Source organism: Schistocerca cancellata, chromosome 5 (genome assembly GCF_023864275.1).
Source record: "Schistocerca cancellata isolate TAMUIC-IGC-003103 chromosome 5, iqSchCanc2.1, whole genome shotgun sequence".
In the NCBI taxonomy this organism is placed as follows: Eukaryota; Metazoa; Arthropoda; class Insecta; order Orthoptera; family Acrididae; genus Schistocerca; species Schistocerca cancellata.
Window position 1 is genome coordinate 52,945,943 of NC_064630.1, and position 25,235 is coordinate 52,971,177.

Consider the following 25,235-nt stretch of genomic DNA (forward strand, 5'->3'; position numbering starts at 1 on the left):
GTTGTGCAACATTTAGCATTGCTGCCATTTGCTTCTGACTCAAAGTATCATCTTCATCCAATATTGCTTGCAATTCGGTGTCTTCGAACTTTTTTGATGGCTTTCCACATTCTTCATTTCTTACATCAAAATCATTATTTCTGAACCATTGAAACCATCTTTCGCATGTTGCTTCTGATAGAGCATGATCACTTTATGCCTCGACAAGCATTTGAAGGAACTCTGCAGCACTTTTTTTCAAATGAAAACAAAAAATTAATGCTTTCTGCAAATCACCACTTTCTGGTACAAAATTCGACATTGTTAACACGATGAAAACATATGATGTTTGTTCCATGACTTGATGTATACTAAATATCTTTGACAGATGTCATACCAACCAAACAAACAAAAATTAAGGCTCGTTCACAACAAATGTTCCCTATCGACACATTTGTATCTTAACGCTCATTTCATACCGGTACACCTTGTATATTCACATTACAAGAAAATATGAAGAGAAAATATTAAATGAAAAACTTGAAAGTGAATTGGTGAATTTCTTTGGTTGCTTTGAGAACATACTTAAATAAAAATAGTAACACACAGAAATAGGCACCATTCTAAAATAGATGTAAGCAAATTATAATGAATATTGATAAGATAAATACATTCTGTACAAAAGTGTATCATACTCTGTGAAAGAGTTATAACATTATTTCTGCCAACTAGATCCAAAAATATCTTTGTAACTGTTTGTTTATGTAAGCTATTCTCAATGTATATTGTGTACAGGAAGTTGTGTGATGTTTAACTTGTGTGAGACTCTGCACAAATGGACCATAAGAAAATTGTGAATACAAGTTCTTTTAAGTTTCACCAATAAGTACATATGAAAATCAATAACTAATTAAAAATTGTGAATTCCTTATATATTGCAGTAAAGTCAACAAAACAAAGCAGAACTTCACACATTGAAAAAATGACACAAAAATGGCATAGCACAAAGAGTCAACTCACTTTAAAATGAAATCATTTCCCAAAACTCATCATGCAAAATATGAATAAAGGAAAATCATGTCTGGTAGCAAAAAAGATGTTTACAAACAAACCCACTGATTCCATTAAAATAACTTTTTTAAGGTGGCTATTTTTCTAATTAAATGCCAGTAACCAATTAATCAATCAACTGCACAGCACAGTACTAATTGCATAAATAGTCTTCAGTAGCTTTTTTTGTCATTTAAGTGCACACAGTAAAAGAATAGTCAGAAGTGTAGTTGTTAGACTTGTCAGTACCATAACAAGTCAACATTAAAGGAAGAAAGATTACTGCTCTTGGTTCTCAGTGACATTACTAGGTCACACAATTTGAAATATCTTAAAGGATCATTACGGAGGAAGAGAGAGAGAGAGGAGGGGGGGGGGGGGGGGAGGAGAGAGAGAGAGAGAGAGAGAGAGACTGTTACAAACTCCTCAATTATGCTGTCACTCAAATTTGGTATGTGCACCACAATACTAGTCTCATTATATTTCATCTCATGATTATGTTTGAGGCAGTGCTTGGTGGCAGCTGATTTTCTTGGCTGTTTTAATTTGTTGCATCACTGATACTCCTTGTATCTCTCCTCACCTGTCCCAATAGTATGTCTCTTGTAAGTGATGGTACAATCACATGGGATGAAGAACACACCCAATTTTTGGAGACCTATTTCATCTTTAACATCACAAAGAAGTCTTTACCTTTGCTGATGAGGGTGAAGTACACTTGATGCCATTTTTCTGTGGAGTCTACCAATCTTTATGGATATTGGGCCAGCATAAGATGTTGTTGTTGTTGTAGTCTTCACCCTCTATGCTACTCTACCTTGTGCCAGCTTCTTCATCTCAGAATAACTACTACAACCTACATCTTTCTGTGTCTGTTTATTGTATTCACCTCTGGGTCTTCACCGGCAATTTTTACCACTCCAACTTGTCTGCACTACTAAATTTGTGATTTCTTGATGTCTCAGAATGTGTCCTATCACCTGATACCTTCTTTTGATCAGGTTGTGCCACAAATTCCTTGTATTCCCAGCATGAGATACATAAACAAATCTTGGCTTCTCTTCCTCTGTCTCAGTCTGAACCTGTTTGTTGGGTGTTTTTAATTTTGGCTCCATCACCTACTCAATTTTACAATCTGAGTACTCATTCCTTCAGAACACTATTCACAGGTGTTGTAATTCTTCAGCATGGCTCTCCTTGTCTGAAAGTGGTTAGAGCTCTATGGGCCAGAGTCTATAACACTGAACTTCATTTAGACAGATGGTGATGGATTGAGGTTTGAAGATAAAAGGTCATTGTGCGTGGTTTTCTGTATGTCTTAACTGTGATCCAGTAAAAAGTCAAGGAAATGTATCGATTCATCTTTTTCAAACTCAATCATGAATTTCACATTAGGATGAATACAAATGTATCTCTATGTCTTGATACAATTGTGCTGCTTTGCACTTGACAGATTCCAGTGCCTTTGCTTCAAAGTATGCCATATTCATGTTCACAATGACAAGCAATAACAGACTACACGTTTCCACACCAACAGTTAGTTCTTAATATTTTCTCTTGATGAGGGAACAAGTTGATGTCAGAACATGCTTAAATGTTCAGTGAAACACTTGTTGAATTTTTATGCAATTAATTCCAAGGATTCAGATAGTGGGACTCTTGTAATGAGATCAAAACTGATCATAATGTCCACATCCAGTTGACTGAGGTGGTGTACACACCCCACATTCACTGAGAATGCATTTCAGGCATTCTGTCATCTATATGCCAAAACTACTAACTATGGGTCTTAGAGGAATGCCTTCCTCGTGCATCTTAGGAAGCAATATATTTGCGGTGGCACCGCTCCTCATCTTCTAAGACCCTAAAAGACATTATGTGGCAAGTTTGGATGAAATACGCTGCAACCAGTACCATGGTGCAAACACTAAGTTTCTGGGACAGTGTAATTAAGGAGTTATCAAAGCAAATATTTTAGAAAACCTAATAAACAGGAATTGAAGTTTCTATTTGATCTAGGTTTGGAGTCTGTCACTCAATTTATTAAGATATAACTGGCTATCGCATCCACCAGAGTTGGAAAATATTAATAGAATGTGCATTTCATGGAATGTCAGTGTGAAGTCTAAAAATTAAAAGAATGTCAATGGGCATAACGAGGATCAGGAGTTTAATTCAGCTATAAATAGTGGCATGGTACCAACAATTTTTCAGTCCAGTTGGAGTCCAGCCAAAAAGTATACATAACACTATATCTCATAACACTGGATGAAAATGACTGCGTTGGTCTTCAAAATATTGTGCATAAAATTGAAACAACAACTCAGTTGAACACCAGGAAGCACACCATTAATCATTGATTCCAATGCAACATTAAAGATCATAGTGGTTGCTATTTCTTTATAAATCTTTAGACATGTTTAGTTTTTACCAGTAACTGATGTATTACAAGGGTATTGGCTCATTTGTTTCTAGATCTAGCAGGGTAGTAAAGCATTAAAATATCCACTTAGTCAGGCATTCATCTAAGGTGAAAACTTTAAATATGTCTTTTTCAATTGTGTTGATACTCATTTCTTTTTTCTTTTGATCAATTCTGTTACATTATGAGCAAAGTTAGCTTTTTGCAAAATTGTTTGCCACAATTGTCTTATTTCAGATCTGTGGCATGAAGAAGAACATATAATGTAGTGGGACGGATCAAGTAATGCATTAGCAATGAAAATTAGCTATTATAAATCATTTCTGTTTGATACAATAGCTAATGTTTTTTGTAACACTCCCTTTGTCAGAAAAGTTCCATGACAGACTTTTTTATTTCTGAGTTTGCAATACTAAAAAGGAAAAATGTTTTATTAGTTACCATGACACAATGGATACTGATAGTGAGCAAGGAGTGAACAATAAGTTCTGGATTAAGCTCAGGAAAACCCCCAGTCAAACGTGGACAATGATTAAACAAGCATATATAGGCTAGGCACTTTCAGCAAATCATGTTTTCGAGTGAGGTAAAAGGTTCTGTAAATGCAGACATTCAATGCAAGAGGACCCCTGTTCTGGTTGACCATCTACAGCACATACTGATGGAAATATGGAGCATGTAAGGCAGTTATTGGAAGAAGACTGTCATGTAACTGTGTGTGCAATGTCAGAAGAACTTAGTTTGAATAGTGATGTGTGTCATAAGATTCAGTGAAACAAAAACCTAAAGCAAAACTCGTCCCTCGCACACTAACAGACAAACACAAAGCGGTAAAATGAAGAATTGCTGCTGAACTACTGGATGGAGCCAGATGTAATACCACATTTCTGTCAATGATTATTGCTGGGGGTGAAAGCTGGTGCTACCGGTAGGACCCTTACATGAAACATCAAAGCACTGAATGGCGGAGTCCTGGATCATCAGCCTTAAAAAAAGTCAAATGACAACCTTCAACAACAAAGACAACGTTGATCACATTCTTTGTTGGTAAATGATTAGTTCACCATGAGTATGTTGTTCCAGCTCAAACAGTGAACCAAACTCTTTACATCAAAGTCTTGAAACATTTGCAACAAGCGATTTGATGTCGCTGCCCTGACTTGTGGCATTCTGAGGATTGGTTCTTACTGCATGACAATGCAAGACCCCATACTGATTTATCCATTACTGAGTATCTAACCAGACATTCTGTTACTACCATCCCTCATCCACCGTATTCTCCTGATCTCTCACTTTGCCATTTTTTCTTGTTTCTGCGAGTGATAAGGTAACTGAAAGGAAAGCTTCATCAGGATATTGCAACATCCAGTGGGCTGTGATAAATGAGCTTACAAACACTGGAGTTGAAAATTCCCCTGCTCGCTTCCAAGACCTCCAGTTGCAACTGTGTATAAATAGCCAAGGGGACTATATGTATAGGAGCTAGGATTGTAGGATTGTTACTAGGTAAGTGCAATTTTCTATTTAAAAAAAAGAAAAAAAAAAGAAACCCATCCTGGTACTTTTCTGAGAAAAGGAGTAGATGGCTTTTGTGATTTTACACAAGAACGTCTGCTCTACCCTACTTATACACTGATGGCCATTAAAATTACAGTGCCATGAATGCATCACACAACAAAAGTGGAACTATCATGTAATGTACTACATGCATGGATCTATAAATCATCAATATTTCAGTGAAACTGCACAAACTAGATGCAAGATGGTACAGCCACATAATGGACCTTGAGTCAATGAAACAAGGCTTTGCACAGACAGTGCAATGACATCTGGGTTGCCATGGACTGTCAGCATGGTGAACTTGTGGCCTCTCTTGAAACAGCAGCAGGAAGAGGCACAGAAAGTGGCTTAACCAGTAACAATGGTGAACTCAGGAGTGTCAATAAGTTGTCATTTTAGATGCATCCTGGTTCTGCATACAACATTAAAATTGAAATATCTGTGTGTGGAAGCTCCAGCAAGAATGAAATTTACCATATTGCATTCTTCATCATCATACAGGGGTGATGGTGTTAGGTTCCACTGGATATGATCATCTCAGGTGAACGTACCAGTTGTTTGGACAGCAGGTATTACATTTCTGAATGTTAAAGCCAGTGAAGGTGCTGTTATCTTCAAGGTCACCATGACATTATCTTTCAATGAGTTAACACAAGATGACATGTTGCCCAAACTGTTCCAATCTACTTTGATAGAGAGGGTGTTCAACAGTTGCCTTGTATGATAACCATTACAAGCAGTTACTCAACTGTATTTTCATAACATATATACAATATATGCTTGTTCTGACTGTAACCATTTGATGGGTTATCACATACATAATACACTGCTCAACAAGGCAACCCTTCCAGTATTTTACTTGCAACAGGGTCCACAGCCAAACAAGTGTAACAGAGTCCACAGCCAATATTTGTTTATTGATGTATGATTCAATTACAGAGCTCTGATTTGATCTCAAAGTTATTATACCTCTTATTTAATTGTCTAATTATATTACATAACTTCTTATATTTCTTTCTCTGCTCTGCTTGCTACCTAGTAACACTGCATCCTTGATTAACTATTTTAATCCTCTCATCCCATCCTATATTTTACTACCTTTGAGAGACAAACATTATCACCAATGTGCATTTGAGATACCATATGTGACAGCATAGTCCACATTTAAAATATTTGAGTTTAATGAATATTTAGAAAAATATAATGACAAGTCTGCTAATTGAGATGAAAGTAAGAACACCAGATTACTGTCCAGTGTATTTTTTGAGCTTACTGTGGTTGCCTTTGTTGATTCCACATATCTCATTTATAGGACTCCCTCCAGTAACAAGAAACTGGTCATAAATGCAGGTGTTGTTTACAGGCTCAGGACCAGCTATTCTGAACTCATCAAAATCAAGCCTGAAAAGAAAGCAAAGTCATTTGTATTTAAGATTTATAAAAAAGAATAAAAGTAAATACACAGACTACTCATTGAACCTATACCCACTTTTCCCTGTTGAAGGTGGAGGAGGAGGAGGAGGAGGAGGAGGAGGAGGAGGAGAGAGGAGAGGAGAGGAGAGAGAGAAAGAGAGAGAGAGAGAGAGAGAGAGAGAGAGAGAGAGACACAAATTGACACAGCTGTGTGATTATCAGTATAAATTAGATAATGATACAGGTACTCACTAACACATATAATGTATTTAATGATCTTCACCTTTGTGAGAGTCAATGAACACTATTTTATTCTAGTTTCATTATTATCTGCATCTGAAGAACCTAGTAATCAGATTACATTAAGATACCCTCTCTTCAACGGAAAGGAACTGAGGTACAGCATTGTTGACTAGGAGAATCTGATGGGTAGGTTCAACTAATCAGTAGGTTTTCCTCCTACTTGCATTGAAATCTGTGAGAGTTGTGCCTTAAGTGTATCTGTTGAGTGTAGGTGTCTCTAATGAGTGTCTGCTGTGATGTTTTGTGTGATGAGGAGAGGAGGGAGAAGGTGAAAACTGGTGCCAGCATATAGGCTGCTCCTTTCAAACAATACCAAACACCCATCCTATGTATGGGTCACCATCAACAGTGTCATGTGTCATTATTTAATGAGACACTGCAGAGGGATCTTAAATTTAATCTGGAGCACTGACACAAAGTATATTAATTAAGGATTTCCTGCCACTACCACTTCACCCTTTTCCAGCCAAATCCTGGCCACAAAAATTTGTTCCACCACCAGGATTAAAGCCCACTATCTCTGAGTCAGCAATACAATGCAGGTGTATGTTAGTGACCTCGACTAAGGAGACATCATCATCCCCATTAAAGATGTGAAAAAATAAAAACTCCAACTATGTTTGATGCTTCCTCCTTTGATCTTTTTTTATGTGTTGATCTATATTCCTTTCCAGTGTGCTGGAATGCATACCTTCCTTGACAGCATAATTCATACGATATGTAACTCGTTTAACCACTTCTTAGTACTTTTTTTTTTTTTTGAGAACTTCATATGTTATATTTATTGCTTACCCTTCATGTTTGCACATGTTTTATATTATATGTTAATGAATTTCCCATAGGTATGGCTTATGTTCAGTGACTGTGCCATTGTATCAATGTAAACCAGTTTCTAAAATTTAGTAGCTCTGATTCAAAACTTTGCTTTCCACTTGTATATTTTTTTTGAAAATGTACAGCTCAGACACTTTGTAAATATATAGAGATGATGATTTTAGTGTTTGGTCCTCATTTCTGCTCAATAATTATTCCAATTGCTAGAAAATCCACATATATGTAGTCAATTTTCTGGCAATAATGGTCAGATTAGTGGAATTTCAGCTTACTGAAATGAATACTGTCTTTACCTTATTTACTGATTATTAAATAGACTAGTGTTTCGGAGGATGACTCTCTTATTCTGGCAACTGAAGTAATTACATTTGTAAGATTAACAAACTCAATCTGTCTGATAATTTTAAATTATTGATATTACAGACATTGTTTGGAGTATATGAAGCCACTCTTTTGCTTTCCTGTTAAACAGGACTGGGACAGGAACTGCTACTGACTAAACAAACATGAGTTTTTTGAAGGTCCTCTTTTGCCATATTTAATCCTTGGTTAACATTGTAGCAAAGCAAGTGCAAATAAAGCTACCTCATAAGGTGGTGAGTTTCACACTAGCCAGTGGACACTGTTCATAAGATGTCATACAATACTTATCACGTACAGCTAAATAACTGAGTTATTACCAAAAAGTATAAGGAGTGTACTAGAAATTGGAGGTAAATCCTTATGCTTTATAAGTTTGGCAGACATTACCTTTCACATTAAAACAGTGAGACTACTTATATATCACAGAGTGACAGGAGGGAAGAACAACAACATAGAATTTTCATAATATTGTAACAATATAAAAGGGATAGATTGCTACTGGCCATATAGAGGAAGTGTTGAGTCAAAGGTTAGAACAAAGAAGACTGCTAAAATATTAAAGATTTTGGACAAAGTCCTTCTTCTGTAGAAGAACACACAATTCTTACAGCACAACTCACACACATGACCACTGTCTCAGGCACTCTGTTTTCTATTGCAGAAGAAGGATTTTGTCCAAAAACTTTAACATTTTAGCAGTCTTGTTCACTGTGCCTATCTGCGATTCAAAGCTTCCTCTTCGTGGCGAATAGCAATCAGTCTTCTCCATATTGTTGTCATTCCACCTGAGACTTCCCATTGTTTCACAAGGACATGAATGAATCCTCAATGTATTACTATGATCTGAACATTTTAGAGGTATAGTATCAAGTGAATGTGGTATGTTTCCAAAAAGAATTTTCACCCTGCAGTGCAGTGTGCACTGATTGGAAACTTCCTGGCACACTAAAACTATATGTTGGACAGGTATTCAAACCTGAAAGTTTGCATCATGGGCAAAATGCTCTGCTGACTAAGTTGTCCAGGCACAACCTATTTACCAACCTAACAAATTCACTTCTGGGAGTATCTCTCTTTTACTTTCAAAACTTCACAAAAGTTCTTCTCCAGAACTTGAGGAACAAGCACACTTTTAAGAAAAAATACTCCAGAGAAATGTCTTAGCTACAGCCTACAGAACTGTTTCCAGAATGAATTTCCACTTTGTAGTGGAGTGTGCATGGGTAGTTCACTCACTAGAGCATTTTGACCATGGAAAGCAAAATTCAGGTTTTGAGTGCTGGTTTGACACACAGGTAAGTTTCAAATTAGAACCTACTTTGCTGCAGAGTGAAAATTCATTGTGATAATAATCCATTGGGCTGAGGTTAAACCATTTCTCTGCAAGGCCCTTTCTTCCAAGAGTGCTGGTCCTGTAAGGTATGTAGGAGACCTTCCATGAAGTTTGGAATATAGGACATAAGGTACTGGCAGAAACACAACTGTGAGGGCAGATTTTTAGTAACACCTGCAGAGCTCCATTTGCTGAAGCATTTTCCCTATCCTTTATGGGATTGACCCCCAGTCCAGCACAAAGAAAGTTTCAAGCGTTTTGCTTGTTTGGAATATCACAAGTGTTGAAAATGGATTACAGTGATCTGATGTCTGATTGCTATGTAACTGTAGCATTATGACTAAAGTGGTTGTATGTTAGCTGCACACTCATATACATCCAGTTAGTCTGAAGGAGTTATCACAATTTTAAAAAAATGAATAAAATTTTTAAACATGGAAATAATTAGATTCTTTATGTATCAACCCTTAGAAGCATACTGGATAATTTGGTGCTTGTAATTGTTATAGAACACACATAACCATCTGGACATTGCACAGTTTTCCCAATTAACTGTGTTTTATCCTGTGTCAACAGAAAGTATCATTAATATGTATCAATTTAAATATCCTAAGAAAAGTGATTTGGAAATTCAGCCAGAACTCACAACCCATAATAAGTCACAGTAAGGGTTTTTCAAAATGAATATATGTACCAGTTTTAAGGCTTTGTAGCATTTATTACATTCAACTTACAATTATAAATAATACGTCAAATGTAACAATAACTTAAACAATTATGTTTGTTAACCTGTGAGTTTTGTTTCTATACCTGTTCACAAAGATAAGAGTATGGAACAACCAAGAGTGACAAGTGTTTAACACATAGCACCAAGAAATCAGTTTGGAAAGCTGGTCATCAGTTAATAGTTCCAGTGATGTCTGTGTGGAGACTTTTGACAATAGCATTTATCAAAAGTTTGTAGAAACTGGAGCAGTAGCAGCCAACTCAAGGAAGTACAGGACATCCAAGATCAGGAAGATCTGAAATGAACATTGCTGTCACTCAGTAATGTGTAGTGAAGAGTCCTTCAAAGTCAACTAGACAGTGTAATTTTAAAACTGGGATTCCCCAATGTATTGTGTGGCATATTTTGGAATACAATTTTGTGATGTGACCATACCACATTCAAAAGTCTTAACAATAGAGCCAAGAGTGTTAGAGTTGAATTATATCAGATATGAGCTGAACTAATGAAAATTTAGAATGACAACAGAAAGTTAATGGCATTCAGCAATGAGGCTACATTTCATACAAGTGGATTTGTTAACCAACATCACACAATTTTTGAAGCATTGAAAATCCTCACAACATGTGTGTGGCTCTCTATAGGTGAATATCTGGTTCGCTGTGACTACCACTGTAGAATAGGGCCCCGCTTCATTGATAAATCTACAGTGAATACAGACATGTTGCGGGAGTATGCCATTGATGAAATTCCACTACAAATCTAAAGTAAGAATTTCTTCTAACAAAACAGCATTCTACCACATTATGCACACACTTTTTGTGCATATCTTAACCAAAAATTTCCTGCTAGATGGACAACTGCACTGACCTCCACAATCACTGGAGTTGACATCCAGTAGTTTTGGTTCTGGGGATTAATCAAGGATCATATGTACAACAGGAAAATTAACAACATCAGTGACCTGAAGGATAGAATTCAACAAATAATATTATCCATTCTCTATGAAATGGATGCATGGGCTTCATTTGGTGTTGTTAAAAAGTTTTGTTTACACACAGAGTCAATGATCAAGAATATATCTACTGCTAGAGTGGTAACATAATCTTGACTCAGTTGGTAATAATTAATTTTCATGTGTATAAATCACAAACTTTTCTTGAAACACAAAGTTTAATTTTGAGTGAACAAAGTAAGAAAGATTTGTCTTGCACTATGGAAGAAAAGATGAACTGCTCAACTTCATAATGATTAGCCAAGTGAGATGGGTTTAAATAAATAGAAGGGATAGCTAAACATCATGTATGACAATGTGTGATAATTCTGAAGTGGATAACAAATTCCAAAATAGTACAGATGTGGTCTGTATGTAAGATGAAACTACAGAATTCAATCTGTTGGCTGATATGTGCTATAGTAAACCAGAACAAAATATTACACCAGCATAACACAGTGTAAATACAATAAGAATAGGACATTATTCCATAGGCCAATCCTGCATAGGTTTGTACTACCCCCAGGAATACTTTTGTTCAACTATGCTTGCTTTTTGAGTTTTTTTTGTACAGGTTGAGAAGTATTATGTCATTTTCCTCTTTTGAAATGCCTGGGCTAAAAATGCCAAAATCAACTGAATAGGATGAAAGTATTCCAGTGCCAACTTGAGTAGTTGTACTGGGCTTGCAGATGTGGATCTGGGTGGCACAGGGTGGCGGCACAGGGTAGGAGGGGATTTGGGGGGGGGGGGGGGGTGTGAGTGATGTACTGTGCACTGAAAATTCTTGGCAACAACATATTTGTATATGAGTCTTTGGTGTATAAACACCACTCCAGCCAGCTGAGGAGGAGGCAGTAGCCAAGAACAAGCTGAGCAGTATTTGCCCCTGACATGCAAACAAGACAAAACCTCCTAATCATGACATGAGAATGACTAAACATGTGGATGCAACCTGCAAAATAGCATCGAGTCACTGGTAGGTCCTATCATGGAGTGACTGATGGAGCAGCTTGCAACTGCAGTGTGCAACACAATGGTGACTGTACTTCATGCAATCAAGTGGCAAACAATGATGGCAACTTGTAAGGTGAATGTTGGAAGTGTCCCCTTTAATCCCTTCCAAATAAATTCTTAATTAGGAGATATAAAATAAAGCCCTCCTTTACCACAACAAATGAACAGATAGTGCCAGAATGGAGTAACACAGCCAGTACCTTGAACCCGACAAAGAAGAAGCACTCAGTGGCTTGTCCACCACCCTCCTTACAAAGAGAACCAGAGCTGTCAGACCTTCAAACAAAGTGGGGTTCCTTACCAGTCCATGTGTAGCTGTGAGCAAACTAATTATTTCCTGGCCGTTGTATTTGTTATTTTAGTGTGTCCTACAGAGAATTATGAGAAAAGTGAATACATGAAATAATGAATCACATAGTTTTTTGTCCTCTCAATCCGTCATTTTAAACAAATTTGAAAAAAAAAATTAGAAACCAAGAAGGTAGGTAGACCAACTCCTAGTTTAATGATTTTCCAGACAGATAAAATGAAAAGTCATCAGTTCAGTAGGAAAAAGTAGATCTGATCCATAAAGTAAGCCCGAATGCCTGTGTGGTTGTGATTTGGAAAACACCTTGTTTCATGTTCCTTGTTTAGTATTTGAAGGAGAGCTTTCATGGACTAAACATGGATTCTGTGACATTCATCCTGTATGACAAAATTAAGAAACACGAACTATCCTTGGACCATGTAAATGACATTTTGAATCTAGCAGTTGTACGCAACATAAATACAACAATGAAAAGAATAGTTGCTACTCACCATATAGCAAAGATGATGAGTTGCAGATAGACATAACAAAGAGATTGTCAGAAAGTAAATACAACTGTTGAATTAGACAGTAAGTACAGAAGGCCTATGCCACTACACAATATAAATGTTACTGATAATAGATACATACTAAATCTAGTTACTAACTAATTGTTTCTCTCATGCATTGGAAATTGCCCTCAACCAACATGAACAGACTGAATCATGTTCCAATCCTGACATTTTTAATGTCTTGATTAATTTTGGTGCAGAAGTAGACTCAGTATTAAAATCACATTTAGGAAAGCAACAATTTTCAAAACCACCTCTAAAACCATCCAGAATGAACTCCTGTAATCTGTGCTTCTAGTTTAGCAAGAGGAAATTAGAAAGGATATTAAGGGTTTAGAGCTTCTGGCTTAATTACTGTACCAACTTAGTCTTACTTTCATTTTTATTTAGAAATTTATCATCATATTATTATCATTAATCATAATTAGTGTCATTAATAGTACACTCTGTTTTTATTCCTTTTACCTTGCTTTTCAATACCATTGCTTACAGATTATTCTAGCTCTGTTTAGAAAGTTTCTTTTCCTATCCCTGACTATTTAATGACTGCTGCAAAGTTCACTGGCCTTAGCCTCAAAGCCTCACACTTCTCTGAAGGTACCTGCAGTTTTCCCTTCCAGGAACCAGCACTTGGCTACCTCAGTGTGCTTCACTATGCTCCATTCCCTCACCAGCACCTGACCCAGAGTTCCTCATGTCTAGCAGTGGTAACCTCACAAGTTCTGCATCTGAATGTACCAAGCTCCACACTGCACATGCAAATGTCCAGTCCGTGGCAGCTTGTCTCAACAAGTTCCATCATATATTTCAAGACACAGACATCCATGTAAGACTTCTGTTAAAGACATGGCTCAAACCAAGCACTCCCAACAAGCTCAGTAAATCTAGATGACTGCATCTTTCTAAGACATGACAGATGTTACAGGCAAGGGGATGGAGTAGGGACATACATATGCTTTGATTTATTATGTACTGTGCTACACACATCCAATAATAATGAAGGTAAACAAGTGGAATAGGTGCTCATGGAAATCATAACCCATGATAGAAAGCAGCTCATGTGAGTCCTCTGCAAACTTTCTAAAGGAGGCAAGTTTGCCTGCTTCAGAACGGGTCTTTCAAGACTCAAGTTGACATATGAGCATGTAACTGTAGTTGGTGACACTAACATAAATTTTTTATACAATGGTTCTTCCAGTGTGAAATTTCAGTGGATGCTTTCTTCTTCTTCAAAAGTGTCACTTCTTCAGGTGGCTCTTACCTATCACACAAAGAGTGGTCACACTTTCATAGATATATTTGCAACAAAATTCCCAAATCTCTCAAACACCTACAACTGGCATGTCTGCTCATGTCATAATTGTCACGACATTCTCACTAGAATGTCCTAGAAAGAGACCAAAACTGACAACATACTGAAATTTATCTGAATTTGCAGCTGAGGTGCCCTTATGAGACAGAAACAAGGAACTCCATATATTTACTAATAAGATAGCAAAATTATATAACAAGTATGCTTCCCCAAAGACCACAAAAGTAAGAAGCAAACCCACACAATGGCTAACTGAAGAATTGACACAGCTCATGAATCTCAGAAACACTATACACCAGGCATAAAAACTGCACCCCATGCCTGAAACTCATGCTGCTTACAAGCAGAAGCAAAACAGAGTCAGTCAAGCTGCGAGAAATGCAAAACTTAGGCATCCCCATACATTAATCTATAACAAAAACTGAGCAGTTATCCTGCAGAAAAACCTGCATGGTCTTGGTATAGACAATCCCTTTGTCCCAGCCAGAGAAATGGACCAGTACTTCATATTACCTACAACCACAACTGAACCACAAGCAAAACAGATGCTCATTGATTACCTCATGGAGGTAAATGACTACAGCCTCAAAAAGTTCTATCAAAAGCATGTTATTTGTAATCATGCATATCAGATCAGCATCTACTGGACACAATGACATCACAGTCCAAATGATGAAGCTCATTACTGTCTCATAATTGTTCCCAATAAAAGATACCATAATTACAGTACTCCTTAACCTTGACACACAAGTCACTGAAGTGGGGTCAACCAAAAAGGCTTACACAGGTGACCAGCATACCTGACAGGAGGCCCTAATTCCTTAACCACAAATTTTTCTTGAGGCCTGGATACAAAGTCTAGTTAAGCCACTAACAAAAACAACATTGCCACAACATTCTCTGATTGCTGACCTATTTGCATGCTTCTTGTGCTATCCAATGCCTTAAAATATATATAGCACAGACCAGCTAACAATGAACAGCCTACTAGATGAATACCTATTTGATGAAATGGGTGACCTGAAGCTTGCCATGGATGCACAAGAGACAGTATCATGTGCTTCTTAGACTTTGGCAAAGCCTTTGACACTGTCAACTTTGACCTTTTACTTGCCAAACTTAGCAGCCTAACTTTCTCACTAAGTACAGCGCAATGGTTTCACTCGTACCTGACGTCTTGCCAACAATGTGTCTTGTCGAGCACCATAAAATCACAATGGGGATAGGTAGCGTCAGATATCCCCCAGGGTTCAGTATTAGGTCCTATACTATTTTCATTGTATGTCATTGATGTGTCATCAGTTTTGTCCTGCTGCCAAAATCACATGTATGCTGATGACTTCCAGCTGTATCGAAGTGCAAAACCAATAAACCTGGAGAAAACTATAAAGAATCTCAATACCACCCCATGCACACTATCTAAATGAGCACAGGATGCAGTATTAAAGCTCAACCCATCCAAAACATAAACAGTACTGGTTGGTCATTCTGGCTTCATTAATCTGAAATATAGGGAATCCCTACCATCTTTAACACTCAATGACAAAAATACCTACTTCTCACCTTCAGTAAAGTCTATGAGTACTAACAGATGAAAATCTAAATTGGACTGAGTATCTAACTGCAATGTGCTAGAAGGTATCAGCATACCTCCATACCCTACAAAAACATAAAAAGTTCTTCCATTTGGCCTGAAAAAGAAACTTGTACAAACACTTATCCTTTCAATTATTGATTACAGCAGAGTTACCCTGCAAGGCCTTTTTTGGGAAAGCTCTTGATGCCGGCAGCTGGTTATGAATTCCTGTGTTTGTTGTACCTGCGATGTTCAACTTAAACTCATATTTTATCATCATATGCACACATGTCCTGGCTGTGTGTAGACAAGCACTGAGATTTCCGTACTATCTGTCTTCTCTACTGTCTTATCAATGTACACTGTCCCCCGTATCTCTCTGTGACTTTAATTATTTTGTCTGAACAGCATGGCAGAAACACCTGTTCCCATCAGAACAAAATCCATTCAGTCACAGTCCATCAAAGTCCTTCTTAGTAGCCCCCTGCATCAAGTTAGAGAATGGAGTAACACCTACAGGTTCAGAAGACAGTGACATCTCTAGTAAATCAACAGTAATGATAACCATTGTCCCTGCATGCACACATTATCCTTGTACATACATTTTTTCAACAAGATCTTACTCATTTCCAAGAATTCTTAGCTGGTGTGATCTCCTTTTCTTTCCCCAGAACTCAACTATATCAGAAAATATGTATTTTGTACTACTATAAATTATTTTTATATCTGCCATTATCATTGGTGATGTTATTATTATTATTATTATTATTATTATTATTATTATTATCATTATTACTGTTAGTGGCAGAAGCATCAATAATTGGATGAGTACTGCCAGAATTAACTTTTTTAGTTTCTAGTCAGTATTATTTACTCAAATTGTCAGTATAGACACTGAAACATTTTAATGCTATTTGTTACATTAAAATGGTTATCTCTTAGATTAACTGTGATGTGAAAAAGCTACTGTATGTGTGAAGCCATGGTCTGATGTAAGAGAGGACCTGATGGTCCTAATCAGGTCAAATTAAATAACTAATATTGTCAATGAGGATAAACTGTGTTATGATAAGCCTGCACCTTATCAGTTTTGGCTCTCCTTTTTTGTAAATTATGATCCATGTGGATATTTTGTGTACACAACTACAGAAAAGGTATTAGACATAACTTAGGCATAAAATCAGCTATCAGTTTTTGAACATGAAATTGCGAACATTAGGGAAGGCATGATTGGAAATTCAACAAATCTGTATAAGTATCATAAAAGAATAATAAATGAAGATGGAGGAGCGGTGTCTAATCTACTGTCGGATGCAAAAGATATAGGTGACGCTGTATATGAGTCAACACCCAGTTGCTGCCTCTCTCTTTCTACCACAGAAGTTCACAACTTACTCTTCCAGTTTTCCAGAAACTTCTTTCAGAACTGCTGTTGCTTGCTATTTTGCAAAGAAACTTTGAACAGAACTCTTTGTATTTATGAAAGAGAGGAGTATGAAAGTATGTGTGCAGTTTTGAGCCTGCTGTATTACATAACTAGTAATCTTTGTGATACACTGAGCAGACCTGTGAAACTCTTTAAAGTAGTAATTACAATGACCATGTCAAAAGTAGAACACTGTTATCCATCACTGAAAACCTCCTTATGGAATACTATGGAACATGAAAAACTGTTAGCACTTGCAATGCTCTCTACTAAACAGGACTTCATTTTAGATATTCCAGTTGAAAACTTTGAAAATAAGAAAGAAAGAAGAATGGAATTCCTCTACAAGTAATCACCACCACATCAAATGGTAGAGATACAAACAAATGGCATTAACATTGGTGCTACTGAAAAAGGTTAGTAAGGCAGGCTTATTACTTTTTGCACAAATACATTTGCAATTCCTGTTAATTTCTTTCATTCTGCAAAACAATATTTTATTCTGTGTGCATATTTTGGTGTTATTATAAGTAGATGCTACAATGACACAAGCAAGTGATGAGTTTATATTATGGATTACAAATGCTTGAGATGTCCATTGATTTTCTCTCCTTTGTTGACATTTTTTGTGGTGAGTAAAGTGCACCACCATCTTTTTGGCTCACGAGCTGCTACTGCTTTACACTACAGGAGAGTAAAATAGATACCCTTGCATTGCTAAGTAAAATTTTTTAATATTAATAATTACTGAGATCAGTATCTTAAGAGTAAATGTAAGATGTTCTTTTTAAAATGTAAAATGCTGCACATTTTAGTTTTCCCGAAGCAGGAGGGGCACAGGTAAGAATCTTCATATTTGAGGTCAAACACAGTGCCTGAAATATGCACATATGTGTGAAGTGTAGGAATTGGTAATGTTGTATGAGATAAAGGAACAGCATAATGAATTCTGTGAATTATAAAAAAGAGAAGTGTTATGTTAATTACAAAACTGTTCCTATATCTAATACTGAGCTGTTCTTAGATCTGCAATAGTCACTTCCTTTTTATAATTCAATCTTCTGCCCATTACTCCATCTTTTAGGTCAGTTCTGGTCTGTCCTCTCAATCATTATTTTCATTCCTTTCATAGTTTTTAATATAATAACTAGTTTACTTTAATTTAGATACATTACACTTTCTGTGGGCCACATTATGGTACTTCAATGGCTCACAGGCTATTGTAAATGTCTTGTCCAGATTGCAGATATTCTAACAAAAATATGGTGTGCATATTCATGAATACCATGATTGCACTACAGAAGTGGCACTTCTGGTATCTTAGATCTAACTACACTCAGTGGTCCAAAAATATCCTAGCTCTTTTTTTATCAGTAATGTGGAGTTTTGGACTTTTAAAACAACATTGGTTGTGGTAATGAGAGTTTTATTAAATGTAGCTTAACATGTAATATATTTAGGTTAATTTACCTCAACAAAATTAACATCTGAGTATTTAGTGTACTCCTCATTGGCATTCTTGAGAGACTGAACTTTTCTCAGCAATTAATAAACAAAACCTTCATGCAATGCAGGCTCAATTTTGTGGTAGCAGACACAAACTGCCTTCTATATAGGCTCAATTTTAGATGCACAGCAGTACTGTCACTGCTCTCTTGACATTACTAACCAACTGTTCTCAGTGGTGTTCATGATGGGAGAGTTTGCTAGTCACCAAGCTCTCTGCAAACCTAAGTCTTACAGGCATTGCTGTGTAGCCCATAACTGGTGGCAAATGGCATTGACATTTTGCAAATAAATGTCCCAATATTTGAACCACTGAAATGGTCCCAAGCTGTGTTCATTACTTCCTTTTCAGTAATTCTTCATTACACTGCACCACTGCCAGTATTTGTACATACTACTTTGACCATTCAAATTCCTTTGGTATAAAAGGCACCCCAAACCATAACACTTACAGAGAACATTTTGTGTTTGTAACATGATCACTCTTCACTACCTCTCGTGTCTCAATCCAGAGTTTGAAGCTATGTTCACTATCATAAATATTAACTTATTTTTGTCAGAGAAAGTTATTCTGTCCCAGTCTTCCATGGTGCAGTTTTCATACATCTTTACAAACAATCCTGTCTGTGATGTGTTTCTTAGTCAGAAAAGACTTTTTATTGGAGTTCTTTTTTTTCAAAAAAAGTTGTCTAAGCACAATTTAATGTGAAACAGTCTTCTTAAAACACTGTTCAGCAATCTGATCCAAACTCATTTTCTTTCTTCTTTGGTTGTATTTTTACTTGCTTGCATAGTTGTGGCTCATACCTTCTTTTGAACACAATTGTGACAGTCTTCATATTCCAGTATCTCTCGGCTTTTTTAATATGTTTCCCATTGTTTTGCTGGTCAATGAACAGTTTATTTGCTATTTTCCTGTCTGAATTTTCTGCATTTTTTAGAGCTAACACCATTCTTTGCTTTCTCTGGGATATATCCTTCTTTCTTTTCATAATGTAAAATGAAAAATTTAGGTTACATGTACTGCAGGTATCTTTTTAAAAATACCAGTGTGTGTATTATGTAACTACACATGACTGATGAATAACAGAAATATTACAACTTCAGATAAACACATTTTACTATTGATAGATTACAGAACAGAGTAAACAGCATGTGACAAAAAAGTGAGTCAAGGAGAACTGTCCAAAAACCACTGACCTTGGAGACTGCTTGAGCTGATGAGGTCAAAAATTGATCCACTGTTGATTACTGTCACACCATATTTAAAACTATAGAAATATCATAACAATGGTCACTGATGGTGTCACCATTTAGTGTCATAAGCTACACTAACAATTGTGTTTAACAACAATGAACACGTAAAATGTCAAGCTGAAGCTTACCGTATCTTGTTTTTACTCTGGAGGAAAGGAAAAAGAGTTTTTCACACTTCAGTATCTGCTAGTAGGCATAATATGTACAAAGAAATACTGGTATACTATCCAGTGGCATAGTGGTTCATTTAGTGTCACAGGTACTTGTGGCATCGATAGGTCACATCAAGCACACAAATTACAACCATTGGAATATTAACTGCTCTGATGAGCCACCACGTTTAATTCAGTCTGACTTTGTACTTTATGCAGTGTTCATGTGTATCAGTCTTCATGGCAAAATATATGTGTATATAGAAAACTTGGGAACTGTTTATTATGTATATTACGATCCATATCCAGAATCCCATATTGGTGACCCTGGATGGAAAAGAGTTCTACATCTTCGGCGACTTCGGCATTAGTCATATAGAATCAACAGGTTATGCATCTGATGCCATGGCTACATCACCGAACATTCTTTACAAAGATTTGGAGGCCCAGCTCTTATGACCAGGCCAACACAACCTTCCGCCACTGGTTATTTCGCAGCTAACAGACAATGATCTACAATCTTCAATGAGGATAATCTCTACTTTAGCTACCTCAAACAATGGACTCAGGCTTTGTTTTGCCGGGTTACACACAATGACAAGTAAAAAGTGAAGTGGACGATCTACTAAATAGTGTGATGATTAATCACTTGTACAAAGTTCAAAGAGACCAAAATTCACACATGTGCTTTGATACTCTATGCGCTATGATGTTACCAAGCTACACCAGCCTCTCCTTCCTCACAAATCAGTAACAGACATTTTTATGCATCCAGTTCGCCACAACAAACCACCGAATCGGCAGCCCAGTTTCGTGACCACATGGGTAAGAGTGCACCCAACATAGCCTCTTCCCCCAGCAATGTTGTACTATGACAGTGCAACCACCAACAGATTTAACCAGTGTTTTATGGTCCTACCATGAAGGGTGCATGGCCAGTGTGTGCGGAAATCTCTCGTTGTTGCCATTTTAAGCTACAACCCCCCACACCCCCACCCACATGGGGCCTCGATTCCAGCCATACAGCCACTCACTCCTTCCACAGTACCATCTGCATCTGCCATGCCGGCCTTCCGCATCATTTCCAAGTTGGACAATGTCAGTGCTATTCCTGCAATTTCAGGTCCTGTGTATGGGCCCTCATTACGCGCTGTATGCCCATTTGCTCCCACAGTACCAACCATGCCTGCCACGTCATGTTTTTGGGCATCTTCAGAGACATTACAACCAGCCATGGTTCCAAACATGTGTGCTAGTCACATTTCCACTCCGGTGATGCCGGATCCTAGGATGAACTCTTGTGCAGCAGGACCGCAGGCCTTCCAAGACATGCTGAAGCCACCTTCATCTCCAACTCCAGGCCACCTCCCCAGGCTACCTCCCCTGTACAAGGACAATCCAGTTTCATGGTTCGCACTGGTGGAGCACCTCTTTGAGCTGCACCAAGTGACTAATGACAACTCCAAGTTCCTATGTTAGGTCACACATCTTCATGACCACTCGGATTTAATTTGTGACCTCCTACTTTCACCTCCACCACAACTGAAGTACAAGTTCACCAAGAAAACGATACTGGAACGACTTGCCTGCTCACGACAAGAATTGATAATCAAGATTCTGTACAAGAAGCACCTGGGGGACCGTACTCCGTCACAACTTTGGCGCCGCCTCAGGTTACTCGAAATGCCAGACATCACTCTGTGGGCGGTATGGTCTGCCGAGTTACCTACCGACCTACAGATACATCTACTGCCACACTCTTTCAAGTCTATCAGTTCTAGCCTATGCATCACAGATCAGCTGCGTGTGCCCCTGCACCAGAAACACACAGTTCATCACCCATCACTGTGTGACACTACGCCTCCTGTTTATCGGCCATCTGCAGACAGGGGCAGGTCCTGTTCTGCTTCCATGCCTTCTATGTCACCAGGCAGTACTCATTCATTCTCTTCTCTTTCCGAGCACTCAAGACTTGCCCATGCTCCATACGTCCCGGTTTACATCCCAGAACAGGTCAACGAGGACAAGCCTGCCCTGCTATCACAGTTACCGCCATCGCCCCATCCGGCTCATCAGTACTGTTGGTACCACAAGATTTTTGGGGCTGAGGCCAAGAAGTGAACATTACCTTGCCAACACCCAAATGCCAACCACAGGAACCAAGTGACACCGAGTCCTGTGGGGAACTTCACAGGCATCCCCTAACATTGCACTCCATCCACTCAGTCCCTTGACTGAGTGGCCGTTTGTACGTGACAGACATTTCATCACAGTTTGTCTACCTAATTGACACTGGTGCTGATGTGACTATCATACCTCGATCATTGGCTCCTACTGACTTTTCACTGACAAAGTCTCTCCTATGAGCTGTCAACGCATCAATGTTACAAACTATCAGTTCTGTGAAAGTGATGGTGCACCTACTCCTTCTCTGAGTTTCCTGTGGACGTTCTACATCGCCGACATCAATGAACCAATTCTCAGTATGGATTTTTTGTCCCGTTACAAGCTCTCCCTGAACGTAGTCCAGTGTTCAGTGTTACACCACCCATCTAACACTCACATACCGTGCTCTGGCACCCATACCCCTTGTACTGTTTCTGCCGCAACATGGGATTTATTTTCGGGAGTGTTCCGCCCTTGTGGACAAAATTGTGACCTGTTTCACTAACCTACTTTCAGAATATGACTCAGCGGTGCACCTCTGCTGGGAGAACAATAAGCTGAAACAACGCATTGCTCACACTTACAACAAGCTTGCTGCGGCTCGCACCTCGCTGTTGAAACTGCAACCCGCAGTTCCTTCACTGGATCGAACTTCATTGCCAAGTATCAGTTTGAACACTCATCAGGTTAGTTCAAAAACATTCATTGCGTGTGATGATCCACGTTCAGTGACCTCCGCACTGCCCAAGTGCGCACTATGCACTGTGCCTCATGTTTCAAACAGTGTCTCTAGTAACAGTCGCTCGTGCAACATGATCACGCCCACTATGCAGTGAGCTGCACTGCTTGTTGAAAAACATACCCCCTCTCCCACACGCCAGCCAAGCAACTCAGTGGTCATCACTGTCCCTTGTATGATGCTAGCATCTCTCTCGTCCATGCCAGTTACCCAAGGCAAAGTTAACAACAGACAGTGGCTGCACACCCCACTCCGCCCCATGCTGTGTGTGCAGCCAACGTCTAGAAACAAGCGAACGCTGTGCTTGCATAATAGGCATGTGACTTTTGTGCTGCCTTTTCCCACTTGCACTAATGGCTACACCTCATCGCTTCCCACTCGTCCCTAAACTCCACATCAGAACGTTACTCAGCCTCATGTGCAGTTAAGTCTCTTCCGTCACTGACAGAATGACACACAAGATAATTACCACTGCCAGCCCTCCTATTAGACACAAGGTTAGATGCCTCAGCCCAATTAAGTTGTGCGCTACCCAACAGCAAATTAATAAACTTCTGGAGGCAGGCATTCTACAGCCATTGCACAGCAATTGGTCTTCACCAATTCACATCGTAACCAAACACAATGGTTCTTTTTGAATGTGTGGTGATTACAGACATTTAAATGCTCGCACTGTCATGGAAAATTACCCCGTGCCAAACATAAACGATTTCACTCGTATGTTATGGGGCGCCACAATCTTCAGTGTGATTGACTGCAAACGTGCTTATCACCAGATTCCCATAGCGCCGGAAGACATTCCAAAGACTGTAATCATCACGCTGCTCTGTTCCAGTACAGCTTCATGCCATTCGGTTCCAAGAAAGCGGCACAAATGTGGCAACATTTCATTGACTCAATCTTATGACAATTCGAGTTCTGCTTTGCATACCTGGATGACATACTCATTTTCAGCAAATTGACTGAAGACCAGGAATATCATTTATCCCAGGTCCTCCAGACTTTGGCATCCAACGGTGTCGAGGTCAACAAAGAAAAATTCCAATTGCATCAGTCTTCTGTGACATTTCTGGGTTACACTGTCTCCGCAGATGGAATACAGCCTCCCAAATGCCACGTGCAGGCTATCACGTCATTGCCACCCCCAGCTACATACAAAGAACTCAGATGTTTCCTAGGTACTATAAATTACTACCGCCATCATCTACCTTCTGCCGCCGTTGTGCAGGCCCCACTGACAAACTCACTCTCTGGAAAACAGATTTTGAGGGTTAAACCAGTCCATTGGACTAAACCCATGCTAGAGGCTTTCAGGGCTCTTAAAACAGCTTTATCTCACGCATTCATACTCGCCCACCCTGATCCGTTTGTCAATTTGTTCATCACTACGGACGCCAGCGGCATCATGGCAGGGGCAGCATTACAACAGAGCAAAGGCGACACAGTTTCACCACTTCATTTCTTCTCCAAAAACTGTCTACAGCACAGGAGAAATATTCCACTTTTGATAGAGAGCTTCTAGCAGTGTACAAGGCCATCAATCATTTCCGCACTGACATCGAGGGCCGTCCTTTCTTCATTCTTACTGATCACAAACCGCTGATGGTCGCCTTCTGCAACACACCAGAGGATCCTCTTGCCAGACGTTTCCGCCACTTGGACCTGGTCTCTCAATTTACTACAGACGTATGCTACATCAAAGGCATGGAAAACATCCCCGATGATTTCCTCTCATGGATCAATGCTGTTTCAAGTATCGTCGATTTATCCAACCTCGCTGCTCTACAGGCTTCGGACAAGGACACTCAGGTTCTGCTCATGAACCTGCAGTCTTCGCTCATGTTTACCAAGGCTAAGTTCCCTAGCATTTCAGATGAAGTGTGGTGCAAATCTTCTACAGGCATTCTGCGGCCTTTGCTCCCATCCACGCTGCGCCGACAGGTTTTCGATGCCTTGCATAACCTCGCCCACCCCGGCATCCAAGCCACCACTCGCCTCGTCACCGAACGTTTTGCGTGAAATAATGTGAAATGGGATTGTCAACCATGGGCATGCAGCTGCATTTCCTGTCAATGAAACAAAATAGGACATCACACCTCTCCACCACTTGGCAAGTTTGACACCCCTAAGGGACGTTTCTGTCATGTACATATCGACCTTATCAGTCCCCTGCCTCCATCAGAGGGCCACAGGTAGATCCTGTCCACAACAGACTGAATGTCTCATTGGGTGGAAGCTGTCCCCT

At 38.8% G+C, this 25,235-nt stretch overlaps 1 protein-coding gene across 1 annotated transcript in view; it reads right to left on the reverse strand.

The window, feature by feature from the left end:
* Positions 1-25,235, reverse strand: part of LOC126187848 (uncharacterized) — a 356,937-nt gene that overhangs the window by 65,039 nt on the left and 266,663 nt on the right. Inside the window, exon 6 of the mRNA XM_049929160.1 lies at positions 6,285-6,412. Within this exon, the coding sequence (XP_049785117.1) occupies positions 6,285-6,412 (128 nt within the window). The remainder of the gene's footprint in view (positions 1-6,284; positions 6,413-25,235) is intronic.